At 46.1% G+C, this 23347-nt stretch overlaps 1 protein-coding gene across 5 annotated transcripts; it reads left to right on the top strand.

Annotated features, from left to right (window-relative positions):
- Positions 1-10107: 10107 nt before the first annotated feature.
- C2CD2L (C2CD2 like) lies at positions 10108-22700 on the top strand. 5 transcript variants are annotated; one of them, XM_028516001.2, is made up of 14 exons: positions 10111-11347; positions 13408-13503; positions 14054-14173; positions 14345-14455; positions 14557-14673; positions 14764-14875; positions 15013-15121; positions 16021-16085; positions 16176-16303; positions 16394-16568; positions 17275-17376; positions 17516-17649; positions 17737-18025; positions 19228-22700. In XM_028516001.2, the coding sequence occupies exons 1-14, from the start codon at positions 10994-10996 to the stop codon at positions 19437-19439; spliced, it is 2124 nt and encodes a 707-aa protein (XP_028371802.1). In that variant the 5' UTR covers positions 10111-10993; the 3' UTR covers positions 19440-22700. The 5 variants fall into 5 exon arrangements, with proteins under 5 accessions (XP_028371805.1, XP_028371803.1, XP_035884323.1 ...); XM_028516000.2 differs by having other exon boundaries at positions 17513-17649; XM_028516002.2 differs by lacking the exon at positions 13408-13503 and having other exon boundaries at positions 10109-11347; positions 17513-17649.
- Positions 22701-23347: the final 647 nt, after the last annotated feature.

Genomic DNA, 23347 nt, shown 5'->3' with positions numbered 1-23347 from the left:
TAAAGGGCCAGTAACCTGAGCTTACTATGGGATACCTCTGGAGTAGGGGAGACGGCTACTGGAAGCAAGGGGAAAAGGCAGGAGGGACGAGAATGTAGAGCAGCACTTGCTCCTCGTAGAAAACCTGTACCCACTGTAGTCGGAAGCCAAGGTAAATACAACTAAGTTCCCGGAAGCGCAGCTACAGTTTGGAAAATGATGTGAATTCTAAAGGATAGACTCAAAAATCCCCTCCTACTCCGTGCTTTTCTTTCCTTAAAAAAATTAATAATTCCAGTATTTAATATAGTAAGCCTATAAAATATTCTTGTTGTAATTTTTTTTTATTTGTAGAGAGAGGGAAAGGCAGTAGAACGAGAGGGAGAGAAACCTCGATGTGAGAGACAAACATTAATCACTTCCCCTCCCACGTCCCCAACTGGGGACCTGGTCCGCAAACCCAGGCATGTTTTCCTGACTGGGAATCAAACCCGCAACTTTTCAGTTTGTAGGCTGGCCTCAATCAACTGTGCCACACCCGCCAGGGGCTCCATGCTTTTCCTGTCCTTGGTCTTAGTACTTTTCCTTAAGCGTCCCACCACCCTGTGCCCCTTAGGGTGGCACTTAGTTCCTGGGCAACTAGCATTTACCGCCAAAGGGGGTGGGAATGTTCTGAAGTCATGGATTTAACCCGGTACTTGACACTCCTTGGTCGTAGATCACTGCATTGCGCCCAGCTACCAAACCCGGGAGGTGAGACTGTGAGGCGCTGGAAATAGCTAAGGAAGCAGGAGAGCTAGACCTATACGCGGCTGCCTATGAGCCTGAGGAACTCCAAGTCCAATTTCTTCTTTCAGGTCACCGTGTCTTTTTCTCAGCACCTGTTTCCTTGCAAATAACCATCCACCGACATCTTCATTCTTTTCCTCTCACCCACAGGCTCTTAGATGACAAATGTATTCTATTCCTGGGAGGAAAATCACCCCCAGGGAGTTTGGAAGACTCAAGTATCCTGGCACTTTGTCCACTACTGTGAATATGACTAGTTCGAGGAAGAAGGGCCAGGTTGACTTTTTTTGTTTGAGCAAAGATAGTCCTTCATCCGCCCCCCCCCGCCCCCACCTTCTTTCAAAACTAGTGTTTCATACAAATATCTCTTCTACTTGCAGGTGGCTCTAATTAACAACAAAAAACCATATACTTTATAGACATGAAGTGAGCTCAGCGATTTACTTTATCAAATTTTTAACACTTATTATTTCTCTAGTATTGTGTGTGTGCATCTAAAAAGTCCATGAGAGAGCTTTGGATAGTGCGGGGGTTATGACACTTGCAGGGCCAGATCTATGGCTCTTTCTGGGCAGCTGAGTTACTCTTTTTGCTTTTTAAAAAATATATTTTATTGATTATGCTACTGTAGTTGTCCCATTTTTCTCTCCCCTTTATTCTCCTTCACCCTGCACCACCCCTCCCATCAGCATTCCACCACCTTAGTTCATATCCATGGGTCTTACATATAAGATCTTTGGCTTCTCCATTTCCCATACTGTTCTTAACCTACTGCTGTCTATTTTGTACCTGCCATTTATGCTTCTTACTCCCTATAGCTTTTCCTCCATTCTCTCTCTCTCCCTCCCCACTGATAACCCTCCATGTGATCTCCATTTCTGTGGTTCTGTTCTTGTTCTGATTGTTAGCTTAGTTTGTTTTAGGTTGAGTTGTTGATAGTTGTGCATTTGTTGTCATTTTACTGTTCATATTTTTTTAAGATTTTATTTTTATTTATTTTTAGAGAGGGAAGGGAGGGGGGGGAGAGAGAGAGAGAGAGAGAGAGAGAGAGACATCAATGTGCGGTTGCTGGGGGTCATGGCCTGCAACCCAGGCATGTACCCTGACTGGGAATCGAACCTGTGACACTGTGGTTTGCAGCGCGAGCTCAATCCACTGAGCTATGCCAGCGAGGGCCTTACTGTTCATATTTTTTATATTCTTTTTCTTAGGTAAGTCCCTGGAGCATTTTATATAGTAAGGGCTTGGTGATGATGAACTTTAACTTGACCCTATCTGGGAAGCACTTTGCCTGCCCTCCCATTCTAAATGATAGCTTTGTTGGATCGAGTAATCTGGGATGTAGGTCCTTGCTTTTCATGACTTTGGATACTTCTTTCCAACCCCTTCTTGCATGCAAGCTTTCTTTAGAGAAATCAGCTGACAGACTTATGGTCACTCCTTTGAAGGTAACTGTCTCCTTTTTCTTGCTGCTTTTGAGATTCTCTCGTTATCTTTACTCTTGGGTAATATAATTGTGACATGGGTTGGTGTGTGCTTCCTTGGGTCCAACTTCTTTGGGACTCTCTGAGCTTCCTGAACTTCTTAGAAGTCTATTTCCTTTGCCAGATTGGGGAAGTTCTCTTTCATTACTTTTTAAAAATATATTTTATTGATTATGCTATTACAGTTGTCCCATTACCATCCCCCCTTCATTCCCCTCCACCCTGCACACCCTCTCTCACTCACATTCCCCCCTTTACTTCATGTCCATGTGTCATAAGTTCTTTAGCTTCTACATTTCCCATACTATTCGTGCCCTCCCCCTATCTATTTTCTACCCACCATTTATGCTACTTATTCTCCTTACCTTTTACCCGCCCTCCTCCCACTCCCCTGTTGCTAACCCTCCATGTGATCTCCATTTTTGTGGTTCTGTTCCTGTTCTAGTTGTTTGCTTAGTTTGTTTTTTTTTTTTAGGTGTGGTTGTTAATAATTGTGAGTTTGTTTGCCCTGGCTGGCGTAGCTCAGTGGATTGAGCACGGGCTGGGAACCAAAGTGTCCCAGGTTCGATTCCCAGCCAGGGTACATTCCTGGGTTGCAGGCCATAACCCCCAGCAACCGCACATTGATGTTTCTCTCTATCTCTCTGCGTCTATCTCTATCTCCCTCCCTTCCCTCTCTAAAAATAAATAAATAAAATCTTTAAAAAAAAATCTTAAAAAAAAATTGTGAGTTTGCTGTCCTTTTACTATACATGTTTTTATCTTCTTTTTCTTAGATAAGTCCCTTTGACATTTCATAAAATAAGGGCTTGGTGATGATGAACTCCTTGAACTTGACCTTATCTGGGAAGCACTTTATCTGCCCTTCCATTCTAAATGAAAGTTTTGCTGGATGGAGTCATCTTGGATGTAAGTCCTTGCCTTTCATGACTTGGAATACTTCTTTCCAGCCGCTTCTTGCCTGCAAGGTCTCTTTTGAGAAATCAGCTGACAGTCTGATGGGAACTCCTTTGTAGGTAACTGTCTCCTTATCTCTTGCTGCTTCTAGGATTCTCTCCTTCATTTTTACCTTGGGTAATGTAATTATGATGTGTCTTGGTGTGTTCCTCCTTGGGTCCAACTTCTTTGGGACTTTCTGAGCTTCCTGGACTTCCTGGAAGTCTATTTCCTTTGCCAGAATGGGGAAGTTCTCCTTTATTATTTGTTCAAATAAGTTTTCCACTTGTTGCTCTTCCTTTTCTCCTTCTGGGACCCCTATAATTTGGATGTTGGATTGTTTAAAGATTTCCTGGAGGTTCCTAAGCCTCTTCTCAGTTTTTTGAATTCTTATTTCTTCATTCTTTTCTGATTGTATGTTTTTTTTTCTTCCTTGTGGTCCACTCCATTGATGTGAGACCCAGCTTTCATTCCATCACTATTGGTTCCCTGTGCATTTTTCTTCATTTCACTTATTGTAGCCTTAATTTTTTCATCTAATTTGCGACCAAAACCAACCAATTCTGTGAGCATCCTGATCACCACTGCTTTGAACTGTGCATCTGATAGGTTGGCTATCTCTTTGTCGCTTAAAAGTAGTAGCTCTGGGGCTTTCAATTCTTTTTGAGCCATTTTTTTTTTTCCTTTGGTCTGGTCACGCCTGTTACGTATGAGGGGCGGAACCGTAGGTGTTCACCAGGGTGGGGCACCCAGTCGTTGGGTTGTGACGTTGTATTTTGGGGGCCAGGTCCGAGAGGGAACAATGGCGCTTGCTCCACTCTCCATTGTACCTAAATCCCTTCCGCTGCTTCCCCCGAGCCAACTGGTCTCCTCTGGTGCCAGTTCCTGTGTGGGTGGGCTTGTGTACCCCATGGGACTTTCTAAGGACTTCTCCTGTGAGGCTAGGAGTCTCACCCTGTGCCTCAACCCCCACAGGTGTTTTCAGTCAGTGTCCTGAGGCTTTATTTCCCAGTGTGATCCTGGGATCCCACTACTCACCCTGGTCCTCCATAGGCCACCTTGCCACACTTTCTCTCTGCCTGGTCTGCCCGTTTCCACCAGTCCTACCAGTCTGAATGAATATTTCTTCTTTAACTCCTTGGTTGTCAGACTTCCATACAATTCAATTTTCTAGCAGTTCTGGTTATTTTTGGTTTTTAAATTTGTTGTTGTCCTTCTTTTGGCTATGCAAGGAGGCAAAGTGTATCTACCTACACCTCCATCTTGGCCAGAAGTCCTCTTTTTTCCTTTTTTTCCTACCTCCCCTATATCAGTTTTTCAAAACTGTTAGCTAAAATCAAGCCCTAGATTTCTTATTCCACTGGGATAATGTGAATGAATTTTCAAAAGATGGAAACAATATAGAAAATTTCAGTTTTATATGTATATTGGAATATTTTCTATTAGATTTCAAAAAATTACAAATAATTTGCTAATTCCTACTATGTGAATGGGAAACTCTTAAGTACTATGGGGATACAAAGTGATATAAATGCAGTTGTTTCCCTCAAGGAGTCTATTTCAGCCTATTAAATCACCTAGGTTGAATATGAGGGAGGAGAGATGATTAAGACAGTTCCCCACTTTTAAGCAGCTTCCTGGTGAGTGGGAAAAGCATACATATAAACAACCAGCTAGACTAAAAGGCAGAATAAAATAAGTGCTACAGGTCTAAATAACAAATGAAAGGAAGAGTGGGGAACTAACTAGGGAGACTCATGGAAGACTGAATTGTAAAGCAGTATCTGGTAGCAGAGGAGCAAGTGCTCAGTGGAGGAGTTGAAATAAATCCAAGGTCTCAGAGAACTGAGACCACTGGAAGGTCAGGGTTTTCTGAAGAAGGGTTCTTGGGAGAAGAGGGTCTTTGTAGTGAAACTTTGCACCTGGATAACTTCATGTGGAACCTGCTCCCCTCTCCCTAACTGCTCTGCCACTGATTGCCCTCTCCTGCATCCCTAGGTTCTGGCCCTGAATTCTCTCCTCCCTTCATTTCATGTCTTCCCCTTCCCTTAAAAGTAGAAACCCACACTTTAGAATCTTCCATTGTTTTTGGAGTCCAGTAATGATGCTTGGGCAGGGTCACAACAGATTTACCTCTCACCCCCATCATTCCTTACAGTGAAGTCCAGGGATGCCCCAGGCTCAGGTACCTTGTTGCTGACCTGCCAGGTTCTGCCTAGCTCTGCAACTCTTCGCTTTAAAGGACATTGCTGCCCTGGCTGCAAACCAAAGGGTCACTGGTTAGATTCCCAGTCAGGACACATGCCTGGGTTGCCGGCCAGGTCCCCAGTGTGGGGCATATGAGAGGTGACCACACACTGATGTTTCTCTCCCTCTCTAAAAATAGATAAAAATCTTAAAAAAAAATTTTTTTTTTAATTCCTTGCAATATGTATGTGGAGAAGAAGATCCACTTGGGGAATGGTGAGTCCTTTGACTCCTTCTGTAGGATATTCCTTTACCTGCCTCCAGAAAGCAATGAGATGGATGGAATCCACTCTCTCTTTTCTTGAATATTTTATTTATGTTTAGAGAGAAGGAAGAGAGGGAGAGAAGCATTGATATGCAAGAGAAATACCCATCAGCTGCCTCCTGCACACCTCTGTTGGGGAACACCCTGCCTGGTCTCAGGAAGCTGTAACCCCCTGTGACTTAGGCTGAGTGAAAGACCTCCGGACCAGGAGCCACTAAAGAGACAAAACTTATTCCCCTGGCATGAATGCTGCTTGTTCTGTGCCTGGCCTCCTAGGCTCGATCAGTTAGCCAATGATGGGTAAGATTTCCCATGGGGGGGATCGTCTAAGACAGGCATGGTCATGAGGAGGCCTCAGGGAAGATACTTGGGGCTATGGAAATGGTGGGGTGATGGACAACAACCCCTGCCCCTTCGGCTTTGTCAAAGCCTGAGTCCTTGTTCTTATATGTGAGAAATCCAAGTCTCCTGGCTGCCTTTGTCTCCTCTGCCCTACTCAGGCCTGTGGAAATAGCAGGGGTGGTACAGCCCAGACCAGAGCCGGCAGACCTTCAGGGCAATCAGGCCTGGGACATAGAATATGCAAGATCCTGTGAGCTCTGTTTGCTGGAGGATATTATTAGATTAGAATTTGAAGGCACAGACAGGAAACCAAAACTAGCCCTTTGAGCCCTGTAGTCCTTTCAAATGATAAAACTCCAAACTCTTCCCAGAATCACAGCGGGGGTTCTGTCAGCATCTTTGAAAGTCACCTATTTCTTTTGATCTTTTCTGCCAGACTTAGTTTGTGAATCCACAAACTAAGTCTGTATTCTGAATAAAAACCTGCTTGGGAATGGAAATGGGGTGCTCCCCACTAGAGAGAGTGGCCATTCCATCCCTACTTCCCCACAGGACCTGGTTGTCTCTGTGTATGTTTTTCTCGTGTTTCGACGAGCCATCTGCAGTGTTCCTTGATCACTGCAGGCCGTTATGCACGGGGCAGCTGGTGCCCAATGTGGGGCTGTTAAGCATACCCTGAGGCAAAACTTTCTATTGAAATCTTTGTAAAGGCTGGGAATCGTTAATGACTGGGAGGGAAAATGCAAAATGCTCCTGATCCTTTTCTGCTAAGGGGATGGTAAAAAAGCAATCTTTTAAGTCAGTAATTAATAGTGGCCAGTCTTTTGGAATACAGGCAGGATTAGAAATACCTGGTTGGAGAGGGCCCATAGGCTGGAGGGATTCATTAATCTTTCTTAAGTCATGAATAAGCCTCCATTTGCCAGATTTCTTTGGCACTACGAAGATGGGCATGTTCTTGGAAGGTTCTACATGACCTACTTCTAACTGCTGTTTAACTAACAAGCAGGTTTGTTCAAAGTGTTCCCCTTTAAGAGGCGATTAATCAACCCATACTGGCGTGTTAAAAAGCCCGGTAAGGGGTAGGGGATTCATAACAACAGTAGCCACTAGGGAAAATGTGGCAGAGAGATTTGCATTCCCCATTGACTGAGAAGGTCATGGCCCCAAATATTAAGGGGCATTGGTAAAACATACGGTCGAATTTTGCCTATCTGTCCTTCTGGCCCATAACATCTAAGAGACCACACACTGATCTGAGGTTGAGAAATTCCTCCAATGCCCGTGACAGACGTCCCACTGTCCATTAAAGGCCAACCAGGCAGCCAAAACTGGTTGGATATAACAGAGATGTCTGCTCCTGTATCTATGAGGCCGTGAAAGGCTTTGCCCTGTATCTTTACTTGTAAAATAGGCTTATTTAATTTAATTGATTCTGTCCAGAAAATGGACTGATCATTTGTGCTACCAAAGTTTCCTTCACCTCTCTCCACATTCTGAGTCTTAGGGGTTACATAGGGGAGGAGGAGAAGCTGGGCAATCCGTGTTTGGGCTGGAATAATATGATAACCAGATGTCTTGAGCATAATTTTAATTTCTTCTTGATAATCTGAGTCAACTACTCCTGGTTGAACAAAAATACCCTTAATAGTCATACTGGATCTTCCTAAAATTAGACCAGCTGTTCCCTGGGGTAAAGGTCCCCAAACTCCAGTGGGAACTACAATTACTTGATCCTGCTCCTTTAAGAGGAGTTCAGAGGAGAACAAGTCCAGCCCTGTGCTCCCAAAAGTGGCAGTGTGGAGGTCTGAGACTCTGCATTTCTCTGCACTCTCTGATGCTGGCAGTTGTCTGTCTGATGCTGGCAACTGTATTGGAAGCTCCAATTGGGTTTTGGGATGCAGGAGCACGCACCCCCTATCCCGTTTCCCTGCAGGGGATGTTCCCATTTATCCAGAAGGGATTGTAAAGTTAAAAACAGATTTACTAGATTAGAATCAATAGAAGTCTTAATTAATGCCTGATCTAAATGCAGAATAGTATAAACAGTATATCCTGAGTCACAAACTATATTCAAGGCTCTTGGGGCCATTGCCGCAAAGCCATAATCGCAGGGAAAAGCTCGGCCCTTTGAGTAGAGGAATGTCCTGAAGATACAAAATTCCTCCAAGTTTTTCCTTCTTGCCAGGTAATTGCAGCCCTTCTGATTTTTCCGGACCCATCAAGAAACACAGTTTTTGCTCCAGTTATTGGTGTGGGGCTGACTTTTTCTGCTAGCCTTATTTGAAGAAAAGGAACATTTTGGAGCAATTTATCTGAGGGCATATTAATTTCTAGTTTTCCCACAAAGTCAGCTGTGGCACACTGAAATTCTAAAGACTGAGATGTTAGATGCTGTAAATAAATTTGAGTTAATGGAACATGAATAAAAGCAGGATCATATCCAAATAGCTGTTGCGTTCACTCAGGTCCTTTTATAGTAAGATGCCACAACGCAGTCACATAGGTGGTGATAGTGTGTTGTGGCTGATGGGGCAAGAAAATCCACTCTATCATAGCTAAGTGAGGTATTGTTTGTCCAATCAATCCCATGGGAGAATTCGGGGCTGGAAAGCAGAAAAATCTGACAGGATACTGAGGATTAATCCTAGTTAGCTGTTGTTGCTGTATATGCTGATTTACTATAGTCAATTCTTATAAAGCTTCAGGAAATAACTTTCTGGGGGAATTAAGATCTGAGTCCCCTTTAAGGGTGTTAAATAAATTAGTCAATTGTTGGGTAAGGTATTCCAAGGCTAGGCTGCACCCAGTTGATTGCTCCCAAAAGCTGTTGTAGGCGATTAAGGGTTAAATCTTTGGGAGGATTAGTTCGAATGGTATGAGGCCTAATTGTCCTGTTAAAAAGGATGTAGCCCAAATACTTCCAAGGCTCTGAATGCTGGATTTTTTCTGGAGCAATTACTAGTCCAGCAGAGGCTACAGAATCCTTGAGAAAAGAAGTGCTTTTTGCTAAAATATCTTGTGAGGGAGCTGCAATTAGAATGTCATCCATATAATGATATATAATTGAATTAGGAAACTGATCTCTTACTGGCTGTATGGCACACCTCCAACCAGGAACCTGGCCTGCAACCCAGGCATGTGCCCTGACTGGGAATTGAAATAGTGACCTTTTGGTTTGCAGGATGACATCTAACCCACTGAGCCACTCCAGACAGGGCTGGAATCCACTCTCTTAATTCTAGGAAAAGGTGTACCTGTAAAACCAGTTTTGGTGCTTATTGGGATATTAGATATTTGGATGGCAGGCCCTCTAGCTAAATTTATTGATAGTTCAGTGCTACCTTGCCAGATCCCCACTTATTATCAATCCCTATACACATGCTCCATAGGCAGGAGCTTTTACTATGGAAATTTATTATTATTATTTTAAAAGATTTTATTTATATATTTTTAAAAAGAGGGGAAGGAAGGGACAAAGAGAGGGAGGGAACCATTGATGTGAAAGAGAAACATTGATCGGCTGCCTCTTACACACCTCAGCTGGAAACCAAACCCACAACCCAGGCATGTGCTCTGACCAAGAATTGAACCAATGGCCTTTCACTTTGCTGGAAGAAAACCAACCAACCAACCAACCAACAAAGCGACACTTGTCAGGGCAGAAATATATTATTTTTTTTAAAAACAAGCAGCACCACCCTGGCCAGGTAGCTCAGTTGGTTAGAGGATTGTCCAGATATGCCAAGATTGTGGGTTTGATCCGCAGTCAGGGCACATACAAGAAGCAACCAATGAATGTATAAATAAGTGGAACAGCAAAACCAATGTTTGCCTCTCTCTATCTCTTCTTTTCTCTCTCTCTCTCAAATTAGTTTTACAAAATTTCCTCATACTTCAAACAACAACAAAAACCAAGCAAGCCCAGGCTTGGAAATATCTCCAGAACAAGCTCTCACCAGCAAGGAGGTTAATAGAGTGTTCCTGTGGCCTAGCTCCAAGGGGAAGAGGGATAGAGGTGGTAGCAGGGGAATAATATTCCACGTTCTATTCTCAACTTCTACGAGGTTCAGGTTCTGCCTTCTGGTCGTTATCAGCTGGATCTCTTCCAGGCACTTCTATATAGGAGGGTGGTCTGCACCTACATACCCAGGGCCTAACTTCGACCAGGAAATAGCAACCAAGAAGCTGCTGGGGAGCGGGGGGGGGGGCGGGGGGGGGAGAAGGAGCAATGCAGTCCACAGGAGTCACCTTCTTAACCCCACAGGCTTTCAAACTATAGAAATCTGAGAAGCGTAGGGGGAAAGCCGAGCGGCATCTCACGTAAGTGAAAGTTTACTCTTAGGGTGAACTCAGGAACCAGGGAGTACTCCAGTTCCAGGATGGGGCGGGGTGGTCAAGGAACCCGCCTATTTTCAACGCGGGAACCACCTCCGCTCCCGCCTTGTTCTCCGGCTGTGGTCCTGAGCTTTAGGTTGGGCCTCTCCAAGCCCCACCCCTCCCGGGTGCGGGGCCCCTTTAAGGGCGGGTGGGGGCGGGGCACCGGCCGTGTTGTCAGTGTCAGCTCTGCGCACGCACCTCTCCCAGAGCGGTGCCGGCCCGGAGCCCCCTGGTTTCTGCAGACGACTCCCTGCCGTGGTCCGGCTGGGCCCGCGCCGTGGGTTGAAGGAGTCCGGCGCGGGCCAGCGACTAACCCAAGTCGGACTGTTGGACCGAGGAGTGACCTGACCACGGAAAGAAGGATCTCCGCGTCGCAACCCCCAGGACCACCTCTTACTGATCTGTGGCAGCCACCAGTCCTGGGTACCTTAGACCCGGAGAGCTCCAGAGCCCACTCGCCCAGCCCCGGGGGAGCCCTCCCCTGCCGCACGGCCCGCCTGGGCCATGCTCCCCCGGGGCAGCGGCTGAGCTCGAGCTAGGATTGGGACTGGGACCGGAGCCCTCACGGAGCATGGATCCGGGCTGGGGCCAGCGGGATTTGGGCTGGGCGGCTCTGCTGATCCTTTTCGCTGCCTCACTGCTCACGGTGTTCGGCTGGCTGCTGCAGTACACCCGGGGCTTGTGTCTGTTGTGGGCCCCCGGGGCCCAGAGCCCGGAACTCGCCTTAGCTGCCGAACCTGTGAGCTCCCTGCGGAAGCTGGGCGTGTGGCGCTCGCTGCTAAGGCTGCGGGCCCTTCGGGCCTGCCTCCCGGAGGAGCCAGGCGTCCGGGGCCTCCTGGCGTCACTTTTCGCCTTCAAGTCTTTCCGGGAGAACTGGCAGCGGGCTTGGGTGCGAGCGCTCAACGAGCAGGCCTGCAGGGACGGGGTGAGTTGGACTGGAACACCTAGGTGGTCCCCTCACTCAGCCTTTCCTTCCAGGGGAGGGACTGCTCCCTCATACCAGGAGGTCCAGATGGTGGTGGGGATCAACTGGGGAACTTCGTGGCTACTCACTCTTCCTTTCTGGGATAATTAGAGAGAAGGGTGCAGGTGAGGCTGGGGGTGGTAGAAATCTAGCTGTGTCCTAAATTCTCTATTCTTGTGGTCAAGGTACTCTTTTTCCAAACCCCTGCACAAACTGCTGTTCACATAGCAACGCTAATCCCCGTGCCTGTGGGCACTTCCGCCTAGCCGGTGCAGATTAGGTTGGTGGGGGGCAAGGGTAGAAGGGGGACAGGTGCACCTTCCTAAGAAATTTGCCTGGTTCTCCTGCTACCACACCCAGTTAACATTTTGTGCCCCAAATTCCTGGTGTGATCAGGTAGATTCCCCAGGAGTCTTAATTACCTCCCACCCTCACCCTTCAGTAATTCATTGCTAAGATCCAACACATCTTTTTCCTCGCTCATGTCTTGAGGGAAAGGTGTTTAGGTGGAGAGCTGGTTGGCAATCCATGTTCTTCCCAGTAGAGGAGACTAGAGTTGCCCTTTGAGAATCAGTCACAAATTAGCCTAATTTACTTCCTCCCGTTGCACCATGGGCATTTGGGCTCCCAGGAAGTGGAACAGGAAGTGTGGTCATAAGACTGAGAGGTGGGTTGGGAGATAGAAGTCTTCCTCTCATGGGGTCCCCACCCATCCTGGCCTAATAATCTCCCTTTGCCATCAAATCTATCAGGCCCCTTGCTCAGAGGGTTCACCGTTTCCAGCCACAGCTAGTGTGAGAGCTTTACTAGCTCCCCAGATGCCTGGAAACAGTGCTCTCTCTCCTGCCCAGTTGGCCAGCAAAAACCCAGATGGCATCTTTCAATATACATCTTGAACTCATACCTCCACCAGGCTCGCCCTGTACATTGTTCCTGGGTCAGTAGTGACTCCCTAGGGCAGCTGACTCAGCTGGACATTGGCCTTCCTCGTGGCGGGGGGTGAGGAGACTCCCTGGTTCTGTCTTTCAAATGAGACAACTGCAGGAGCAGTGAAATTGGCTTCCCTTGGTTTGACAGGCAAATAAGCTCTGTGGATTTATTTCCTCCCATCCCAAGACCCAAGGAAAAGCTGTCAGCTCAGTCTGTGTCCCCTGCTCAGTTCTTTCCATCCTGCCCTCCAGATAAGGCCACAGTAGGTTTGCATCCACTGCTGTGGAAGAATTAGGAAGCTCTTTCAAGACCTAAGCTAAGCAGATATTTGCTCATAATCCCACCCTGCTGTCTGCCTTGAGCAATTTAGCCCTTTGAGCTTGCTTTTCTCCCCAGTCCCTCTGGTAAAGTTTCCCAATGCAATGCTGAGCCGTCTTCATCTCCAAGAAATACAGATAGAATCATAGTCTTGTGCATCCGTACCCCATTCATCTGGAAGAAGGCTTAGCCTTGTTTCTTCAGCTTGTCTTGAGTAAGTGGCCTTATTGCTTTTACCCTTAGCTCAGCGTAGTCTCTCTCTGCCCAGCTGTTATATATAGGTGGCAACCAACACCTGTATTATTTTTTCTATGCATCCCTTTTTCTTTTTAAGATTTTACTTATTTTTAGAGAGGGGAAGGGAGGGAGAAAGAGGGAGAGAAGTATCAGTGTGTGGTTGCCTCTCACGTGGCCCCCACTGGGGACCTTGTGCATCTATGCATCCCTTTCTTTGGGTGTAGGGCAGAGGATGAAGAAGTTGGGGGAAGAAGAGGGAGGCTCCTGGTATTCCAAGAAGAAAATAGGGTCTTCTGCTCAAGGTGATCTAGTCTTTGAATGGTCTAGCTTCCTGGTTATCCCTAGCAGTTGCAGGCCCCTTGAAAATGTGGGGTTTGAGAACACTTCCTATTTTAAAGCCTTGAGCCAAGGAGGGGTCAGAAGCCAGCCTGCAGCTGAGGCCTCAGCAGTGCCAGGGCCTGGGCAGCAACTGAGCAGGCCAGCCCTGCAGGGGGTAACTCCAGAGACCTGATCCTCTGTCCACATTACTCCCTCAGAGCTCCATCCAAATCGCCTTTGAGGAGGTGCCCCAACTCCCATCCAGAGCCAACATTAGTCATGTGACCTGCGTAGACCAATCAGAGCACACCATGGTAAGGGTCTGATGGGCAATGTTTTCTTTAGGGTCTCATAGGGGGATGATTCCAAGAGTTCCCTTTAGTCAAAGGATTCTTAACCTGAGGTTGATGAATAATGTAGGAATCTAAGGATTGGTTTCAGGAGGTCTGAGACCCCAGTAAAGTTACATGCAAAATGTAGTACATGTGTTTATATATGCATTTTTCTGCTTTGGTGTTTATATGATTTATTTATGGACTTGTAGCCCCAGAGAGTGAAGTCTCAAGAACAACTGAGTCCTGGCTGGGTAGCTGAGTTGGTTAGAGCGTCGTCCTGATATGCCAAGGTGTGGGCTCAGTCCCTGGTCAGGGCACATACAAGAATCAACCATTGAATTTGTAAATAAGTAGAATAACAAGTCACTCTTTCTCTCTCTCTAAAAATCAATGAAAAATTTTTAATAAAATATAAAAGGAAAAAGGACAACTGAAGTGGAGAGGGGGTCTGCTGACCCATTGCAGGGCAGGATTGAGTATCCCTTCTCCATGCCTAATCCTCTTTGCCTCCATGCCTTGCCTGTCTCAGGTGCTGCATTGCCAGCTCTCTGCTGAGGAGGTGATGTTCCCAGTTTCTGTGACCCAACAGTCACCAGCTGCTGTCTCCATGGAGACCTACCACATCATTTTGACACTGCTACCAACACAGGTAGGGGGGTGGGACATAGGAAACAGAGTGAGGTAGGGGGTGGTTTAGTTGCCTCAGCCTTTTCAGTTTGGTTCCTTTCTGAGATGTAATTTGGGATGGGAGGGTCCTGGGGAGTGGGAATAGTCAGATGGCTGAAGCAAGGCAACTTAACCCCATTGTCCCTGTCCCTAGTTGGAAGTCAATCTGGAGGAAATCTCTGGTGAGGGGCTGCTTATATCCTGGGCCTTCAGTGATCGCCCAGATCTCAACCTGAAAGTGTTTCCCAAGCTGCAGGCCACAGAGGTAAGGGTACAGGGCTGGGGGTGTAGGGAGAGGCAGAACAGGGAGGGGGCAGGAGAGCTAGGGGACCCCACCTATTTGTTCTCCTTTTTTCCTCACTGCAGAGAGGTGAAGAACAAGTAGAGCTCTCCACTATTGAGGAACTGGTTGAGGATGCCATAGTCAGCACCCAGCCAGCCATGATGGTCAACCTCAGGGCTTGCTCTGCCCCTGGAGGTCTGGTGAGTACACCCTCAAAGCAAATAATTTGCAGGCATGCTGTCTCTAGGGTACTATGTTGGAATTCACATCTTATCTACTTCTTCTCTTAGTTACATAGTAAGAAGCCACCCATGGTATACCAGGCCCAGCCAGCCACCCCCAGACCTACCCAGTTATACCTACGGCAGCTTCGAGCATCACAGCTGGGAAACAAGCTGGAAGGTGAGAACTAGAAGTGGCTGGGGGACTGCCAAGGCTATGGTTGCTGGTGCTCCATGCCCTTCTGCCAAGAGTATGGCCTCTCTTTTCCTCAAAGGCTTCCCATCTTTGGTCTGAACATCTAATTTGTTTTCTCACAGGCACAGGGGAGTTGTGCTGTGTAGCTGAGCTCGACAACCCCATGCAACAGAAGTGGACCAAGCCCACAAGGGCTGGTCCCGAGGTGGAATGGACTGAGGAACTGGCACTGTAAGGAGTGACTCCCTCGCCCCCACCCCGGCTCTCCTATGGGCAGACTGAGAATCACCCTGTTCCAGCATAGCCCTGGCATGAACCAGCTGTTTTCACTAAACCTTGGTGTACGTTTTTTATATGCCAGACCCCAACCTAGGTTTTGGGGATACAAACATGACCAAGATACATTCCTCAACCTGATTTGATTTCAGTCTTGAGACAGAACAGATATATGTAGAGAAGATGGTGTAAGTGCTCCAGTTGAGTTTTACAAAAAGTTTATGGGAGCACTTACATGGGGGAGATTAATTCCTGTAGGGGAATAAGAATCAGAGTAGGCTTCATGTAGGAAATGATATTTCAACCATACCTTAGCCCTGGCCAGATAGCTTAGTTGGTTAGAACGATGCCCTGATACGCCAAGGTTGTTGGTTCGATCGCTGGTTAGGGCACATACAAGAATCAACCATAAAGAAGTAGAACAACAAATCGATTTCTCTTTCTTCCTCTCCCCTTCCCTCTTTCTTTCTTTAAAATCAACTTTAAAAACTCACAAAAACCTCACCTTAGAATAAGAGTAGGATTTCGACTGTGAAGGAGGACAAGTGTTCCTGGCAGAGGGAAGAGCTTGAGCAAAGGAAAGATGGTGGTTTGACATACAGAGAGAGACTTGGAAGGCAGGGTGGGGCAGGACCAGGGAAGATTTGAATGCCCAGCTGCGGAGAATGCCCTCCACTCAAGCCCTGTCCCATTCTCTTGGAAGAGAAAGTATTTGGAGGGCAGGAATTAATCTGTTTGGAGCATTTGTACCATCTTATTTATATCTCTCTCTGCCTCTGTCCTGTGATCAGCCCCAGGGTGGATTCCCTTTGCTAACCTTCTCCCTCCCTGCCCCCCCCTTCTTTTGGCCACAGGGATTTGGGTCCCCAGAGCCGGGAGCTGGCCCTCAAAGTGCTGAGGAGTAGCAGCTGTGGAGGCAGTGAGTATGAGGCAGGATGGAGCACCTGTGGGTGGACGCTGAGTGGAGTGTGGTCATGGGCCAAGCTCATAGTGCTGCCCCTTTCCCTAGCTGAACTTCTAGGACAGGCCACACTGCCTGTGGGCTCCCCTTCCAGACCACTGTCTCGAAGACAGGTTTGCCCACTCACCCCTGGGCCAGGGAAAGCCCTGGGGACAGCAGCCACCATGGCAGTAGAGGTAAGAACCTGATTCCTGGGGGAAGGTGGGAGGAGACAGGGGAGGGCAGTCTTTGAGTCCTGACCTCTTTGCTTTTCTACCCCTTGACAGCTTCAATATGAGGAGGGCTCACCCCAGAACCTGGGTGCTCCCACCCCCTCCACTCCACGCCCTAGCATCACACCTACCAAGAAGATTGAGCTGGACCGGACCATCATGCCCGATGGCACCATCGTCACCACAGTCACCACTGTCCAGTCCCGGCCTCGTGTAGATGGCAAACTAGGTAACAAGGAAGAGCTTGAGAGCCCAGCTCCAGCTAGTGGCCCCGAAATGCAGATCCATGGCAGGACAGGGAATGGGCAAAGGAATGCCCTAATTCCACCTGCCCCTGGTTTTCTGCATCTTCCTCATTATCTTTGTCTCTGTCAAACTTTCTCTTATATCCCTCCATTTGCCCAACTTTTCCCCCTCTCACTTCAATCTTGGATCCACCAACCCCTCACATGTGACTCTCACACTTCCACCTCCACGGGTTCCCTTGCTCTTTTCACAGGTCTGTGCCCCTCTCTTTCTCCAGCCCTAACTGCCTAATCATCCCTCACTCTACCCTCAACCTTCCAGTATCCTGTGGGATCCTACAACACACCCAGTGGCCTCTGTGGTATTTCTCCTACTCCAGGGGTCCCTCCATGACATTTCTCCTGTCTCTAGGGGTCCCATGGAATTATCCCTGCCCTCTCTGCACCTCTCGGTATTTTTATGGCATTTCCCCAAAACCTTCAGTGGGCCCCACTGCACTTTCACATATTCCCATTGTTTTCTGTGGTGTCTTTTTGTCCCCATGGCATCGTCTTAATCACTCCTGTGATTAATCATCTCTTAGTCACCCTTGCCCTGTGTATGAGTCACCAAAGTCTACAACTCAAAAAAGACCAGGCGGGAGCCACTCTAAGCACCTCCCAGCTCACTGACCTTCCCCCACCCACCAGACTCCCCCTCCCGCTCCCCGTCCAAGGTGGAGGTGACTGAGAAGACTACTACTGTGCTGAGTGAGAGCAGTGGCCCTAGCAATACCTCCCACAGCAGCAGCCGTGAGTAGGGAACTGGGAATTGTAAATGTTGGCTGGTACGGGGGCCCCAGAGTCAAAAACTTTGGGTGGGCCACAGGAGTTCAAGTCCAAGAAGGAGCTAGGGAAGAGTCAGGTTGTCTACCCTCTGTATACCCAGCAGGGGAAAGTCATCTTTCCAACGGTTTGGACCCTGTAGCAGAGACAGCAATTCGCCAGCTGACTGAACCCAGTGGGCGAGCAGCCAAGAAGACACCTACTAAGCGTAGCACTCTCATTATCTCTGGTGTTTCCAAGGTAACAGGCCTCTGGGGAAAGGAGCTGGGATAGGGAGAAAGCCCTGATGGGTCACCATGATCCATTGAAACTTGTCCCTCTTGCCAGGTGCCCATTGCTCAGGATGAGTTGGCACTGTCCCTGGGCTATGCGGCATCTCTGGAAGCCTCAATGCAGGATTATTCAGGGAACAGCAGAGGTCCCTCTTCGCCTCACTCAGATGACCCACCAGCCATGTTTCCAGGACCCCTAGATGTTCTCTCCAGTCCCACAAGTGTCCAGGAAGCAGATGAGACAACACGTTCAGACATTTCTGAGAGGCCTTCTGTGGATGATGTTGAATCAGAAACAGGATCTACTGGTGCCCTAGAGACCCGCAGCCTCAAGGATCACAAAGGTGGGGAGATATTGGCAGGCCCACATTCTTTTTTTTATTTTTATTGATTTTAGAAAGAGTGGGAGGGAGAGAGGGAGAAATGGATTTTGTGGTTCCACATGGATTTTGTTTTGTTGTTTATGCATTCATTGGTTGATTCTTGTTTGTGCCCTGACTGGGGATTGAACCTGCAGTCCTCGCAAATCAGGACGATGCTCTAACCCACTGAGCTACCTGGCCAGGGCTTTCCCCTACCTTCTTTTATACCCAGTATCATGACCTGGGTCCTGCTGTACCCTTAGGAACATGAAAGCCTCAAGCCCCAATTTGCCTTGTCCTTCCTTTCCTTAGGTATTGTCAGAGATCCTAGCCTGTTTTAGCCAAGCTAAATTAGAGAGAGGGAGCTTGATGCTTTGGGTCCTATGGCATCATTTACCATTTCCCCCTGTGTTTAAGTGTATATCTCCCTTCCCTTGTTCTTTTCTTTCTTCCCTTTTGTTATGTTCTCTTTCCTCTGTGTGTATAAGAAATCCTACCCTGGGCTAACCCTAGGGGTGTCCATCTAGCAGTGATACAGTTTGTGTAGCTGTGGTACTTCTTCTAACTTCTAAAGATGAAGTGCTTGCCCCCAAACATTTTCATCCCTCTGTCAATGAGTCTATCAACCACGAATGTATTTAACTGTTTATGATTTAAGCCTGTATCACTTCCTGGGATTATGTGATTTCTAAGTTCAAAGCCTACTGTGTAAGCACCTTTCTTAATATATTGGTTTGAATTTACCTCTTTGAAGTTTCTCAGATACACCCCTTCCTGGAATTTTGTCAGTAAGTCAGTTTCAACCAGCCTTGTTTCTTCATGCCTGCTTCTGAAGATAATCTTTTTAAACCCCCCCTGCTCAGCCTTTGTCTTTCAATTTTAAAGAGGACCAGTTTTTCAGTCCATCTTCATAGAGCAGCTGGCCCCATGATATTTCTCCGCAGAGCCAGTAGGCAGGAATGCACACAGAATCCCATGAGCATCACCATTTTTTCCTCAGGAAGGATAAAGGATAGGTTTTGTCTTTACTTTCTTTCTTAAGGAAGCCTGGCTTCTAGGCTAAGGGCCTTGTTCTGTTCTGTATCACTGACCCCTCCATGCTTGGTCTTTTCTGTGCTCCCTACCTCACCACAGCCCCTTTGTGCCCCTCTCTGTGTGCCTCAACCTCCCCTCTTCCCCCACAGTGAGTTTCCTGCGCAGTGGCACCAAGCTCATCTTCCGACGGAGGCATCGACAGAAGGAAGCTGGTCTGAGCCAATCACATGATGACCTCTCCAACACGTCAACCACACCCAGTGTCCGAAAGAAGGCTGGCAGCTTTTCTCGCCGCCTTATTAAGCGCTTTTCCTTCAAATCCAAACCCAAGGCCAATGGCAACCCCAGCCCCCAGCTATGAGGGCACTTCTCATCTCAGCTAGGAGAGGGCAGGAGTCCTCTGAGCCCATTCCCCACATCCCATTCCATTCCCCTTCCTGCATTCCCAACATCCTAGGCCAGGGAAACCCTCTGGGTTCCAGGAAGCCCTGTTTATTCTGGGCTGTATGGCCAGTTGGAAGGATACTTGCAGTGGGAAACATGTGAGAGATGAGCACCTGTTGCTGAGGATATGGAGTGGGTGGCTAGGAATCAGAGGAGGGCTCTGTCCTGGCATGTGTGGGCATTCCTCAGAACTGTTTGCCTGTTGTTGACACTGGCCCTTTAGAGAGTCCCAGGGCGATTAAGTCCTCAGCTGATCCTTCCTCCCTTATTTATTCTCTTTTCTATTTATATGTGTGGTTCAGAGCCCTCTGTGAAGAGATGATAAGAGGGCATCTCTCCCAGGTGACCCTTCTTTTTTGTCTCAAGAGGATAGGCAATTCCCTTTGGGATGGGACTCCCACACCTTCCTTAGGTCCCTACTCTGACCAGCACTAGTGTCTCCCTCTGAGGATGCTGGCAGCTCATACAAAGTTGGGCCAGTGCCCAGGATGGGGGGGGCAGGTACTCCCCACCTCTTTGCCTCCACTTCTGTTCCTCATCCCTTCTTTCTCCTTTATTATCGTTTTTGTACTTGATGCTTTCTCCATGAGTAGTGGCTCTTTTGGAAGGAGGGATTCAGGGGCCTGGTGGGAATCCTTCCCTAGGCAGATGGCTTTAGGGACTTTATGTAAAGACTGTGTGATGATGGAGCATGAGCAGGTTTGCACCTTGGTGTGTTGGGAGATGATGATGTCCATTGCTGTCTGATGGCTTGGAATTTAATTTATTAAAGTCAAATTGGAGTTTATAAACTGGACAACTGGTTATCCTTTGAAAGACAATGGGACAGCGAGGCTGTGGTGTTGATGGAGTGGGAAGATCAGACACAGGGCCCATATGGGGAAGGTGACACAAATATTGGGTCTGCTAAGAAGTTCCTGCAGGGAGGAAGCAACATGTGGAAAGAGGATGGGAGGATGGAAAGAGTCTTTGAAGGATGAAGTTGTAGCAAAAAATTAATCAGAAAAAAGTAAATTGGCTAGTACAGGCATTTTCATTTTCATTTCCCTTTCTTGAACAAGCTGTTCCTTCCAGGATATGAGAGTCCAGAGGAGCATGGACTCTGGATCTCAGCTGCCTGATTTGACTCTGTTTCCACTAATTACCTTTGTGATCTTGGGCAAATTGTGTAACCTCAGAGGGCCTCAGTTCTCTCATCGATAAAGTGGGTAATGTGATAATAGTAGCTATTATTTGGTTGTAGATGAGAAGGAACTAACTGTTACCTCAGAAGAGACAGATTGGAAGGGGGAAGTTTTTTAAAAATTTTTCAATTACAGTTGACACTTAATATTATCTTAGTTTCTGGTATATAGCATAGTGGTTAGACATTTATATAATTTATGTAGTTGTCCCCCAGATAAGTCTAGTAGCCACCTGGCACCATACATAGTTCTTATAATATTATTGACTATATCCCCTATGCTGTGCTTTATACCCCAATGACTATTTTGAAACTACCGATCAGTACTTCTTAATTCCTCCACCTTTTTCATCTTATCCCCCCAAACCCCCCATCTGGCAACCATCAGTTTGTCTCTGTATCTATGAATTTGTTTTGATTTTGTTTGTTCACTTATTTTATTCCTTAGATTTCACATATACCGTATTTTTTCGGACCATAAGACACACCTAGGTTTTAGAAGAGAAAAACAGGAAAAAAAAAATTTAAAACAAAAAGTGTGGTAAAATATTTAATAACATAAATAAAATTTTACCAATGTAAATATAATGCTATATTCAGACTATAAGATGCACCCCCTTTCCTCCCAAATTTTTGGGGAGGAGTGTGTCTTATAATCTGAAAAATACAGTAAGTGAAATCATATGGTATTTGTCTTTCTCTGTCTGGCTTATTTCACTTAGCCTAATACCCTATAGGTCCATCAGTGCTGTCACAACTGGTAAGATTTCATGCTCTTTTATGGCCAAGTAACATTCAATTGTCTATATGTACCACATCTTTATCCAATCACCTATCAATGGACATTTAGGTTGCTTCCGTATCTTGGCTGTTGTAAATAACGCTGCAATGAGCATAGAATGCATATACCTTTTTGAATTAGTGTTTTGGATTTCTTCAGATAAATATCCAGAAGTGGAATTGCTGAGTCATAGGGTAGTTCTATTTTTAATTTTTTGAGGAGCCTGGATACTGTTTTCCATAGTGGTAACCTCAGTTGGCAATTAGGAGTAGGAAGTCTTATAAGGGTTTTGTCATAATAAAAATTCTTTCTAAATGAGGGCTAGTTTCAGGGAGTTATGGATACTAGCAAACTCTATGTCCCTGGTTCCTGTTCTTTGGGACCTTACACAGGACTCAAAACAGGCAAGCTGCTGCAGGATATCAGAGCACTAGACCAGGGACAAAAAACCTGAGTGTGCCACAGACACACCACATGACCTTAAGCAGACCACTTTCTGGTCCTCAGCTTCCTTGGCTCTAAAATGATGGGTGGCCTAGATAATCATTCAGGTCACTCTCAACCTTATCTACATCACAGGGGGTTCATGGCAAATGCTTTTGGGAGGCAGCATGGAACTATTAATATTCCCCATAATGCTGTTCATACGGGTCACAGAATATGGGATATTTAGAAAGTGTGGCAGTGTGTGGATATTTTGTTAATTTGAATATAGTGATATACTCAATTCTAAGTCATGAAAACTCAGATATATCAAGCTATTTCCCCTGATGTAAGGAATGCAACTCCCAGTGGTTCACAGAGGAACAATTTGTTTACCCATATGACAGACAGCCAGACACACTGAACTTTAAATTTCACAAGAAAGTTGTTGATAGAAGGGCAGGTATTCAGATTCCCACTGGATCTGTGGTTTGAGTGGGTGGTAACTGGAAATTGTACTCAGCTTCCAGTGCTGAGTTACCCAGAGATCAATGGAACCCATATTTTGTAGTGAAGAAGAGACTGATCACAAAAATTGGAATTTTAAAAATAAATGCAAAAGATATAGAAAACACAATTTAACTAACTTATTCATTTTACACTTTTAGAACAGATCCACAGCCTTTGATGAGTATCAGTTATACTTTAAGTTTTTGTGGCAGCTTTAAAGGAACAAATGTTAGAATGTATATGAATTACCCAGCCAAAACTGAGGCTTATTTTCAAAAAAAGATTGAGATGAACTGAAGTATGCTAGACAGCAAAACACTGCCTTGAGTTTAGGAAACATGGATCCCAGCACTATCTCGAAATTTTTGCTCTGTAAAAATTGAGACTACACAACTCCGTGAGTGAAATTTTTCTTCACAAAATGTCTAAATTAAAGCTAATAGCCATCTTCAGTGGTATAAATCTGAAATAAAATAAGATTGACATCTTGTGAAGTATTAATATAACCATGCTTTTGAATTAATAAAGTTGATGAAATATATTTTATTATTGAATTATATTTTAAAAGAAGGACAAAGCTATAATTCACTGTTGTTAATAAACTTCATGTACAAATTCCTGATTTTACTGTAACTTGGCTATTTTTGACTTTGTCATTTTATTTTATTTATTTATTTTATTTTATTTTTAGGGAGAGAGAGAGAAAGGGACATCAATTTGTTGTTCCACTTATTCATGCATTCATTTATTGGTTGATTCTTGTAGGTCCCCTGACCAGGGATTAAATCTGCAACCTTAGTCTTTGACTTTGCTATTTTTTAAAAAATTATTTATTTATTTTTAGAGAGAGAAGGGAGGGAGATAGAGAGAGAAACATCAATGTGCAGTTGCTGGGGGTCATGGCCTGCAACTCAGGCATGTACCCTGA

The sequence above is a fragment of the Phyllostomus discolor genome, chromosome 6, assembly GCF_004126475.2.
Source record: "Phyllostomus discolor isolate MPI-MPIP mPhyDis1 chromosome 6, mPhyDis1.pri.v3, whole genome shotgun sequence".
Taxonomy (NCBI): domain Eukaryota; kingdom Metazoa; phylum Chordata; class Mammalia; order Chiroptera; family Phyllostomidae; genus Phyllostomus; species Phyllostomus discolor.
The sequence above is the reverse complement of the archived record's forward strand: the minus strand, read 5'-3'. Positions and strand labels throughout refer to the sequence as shown.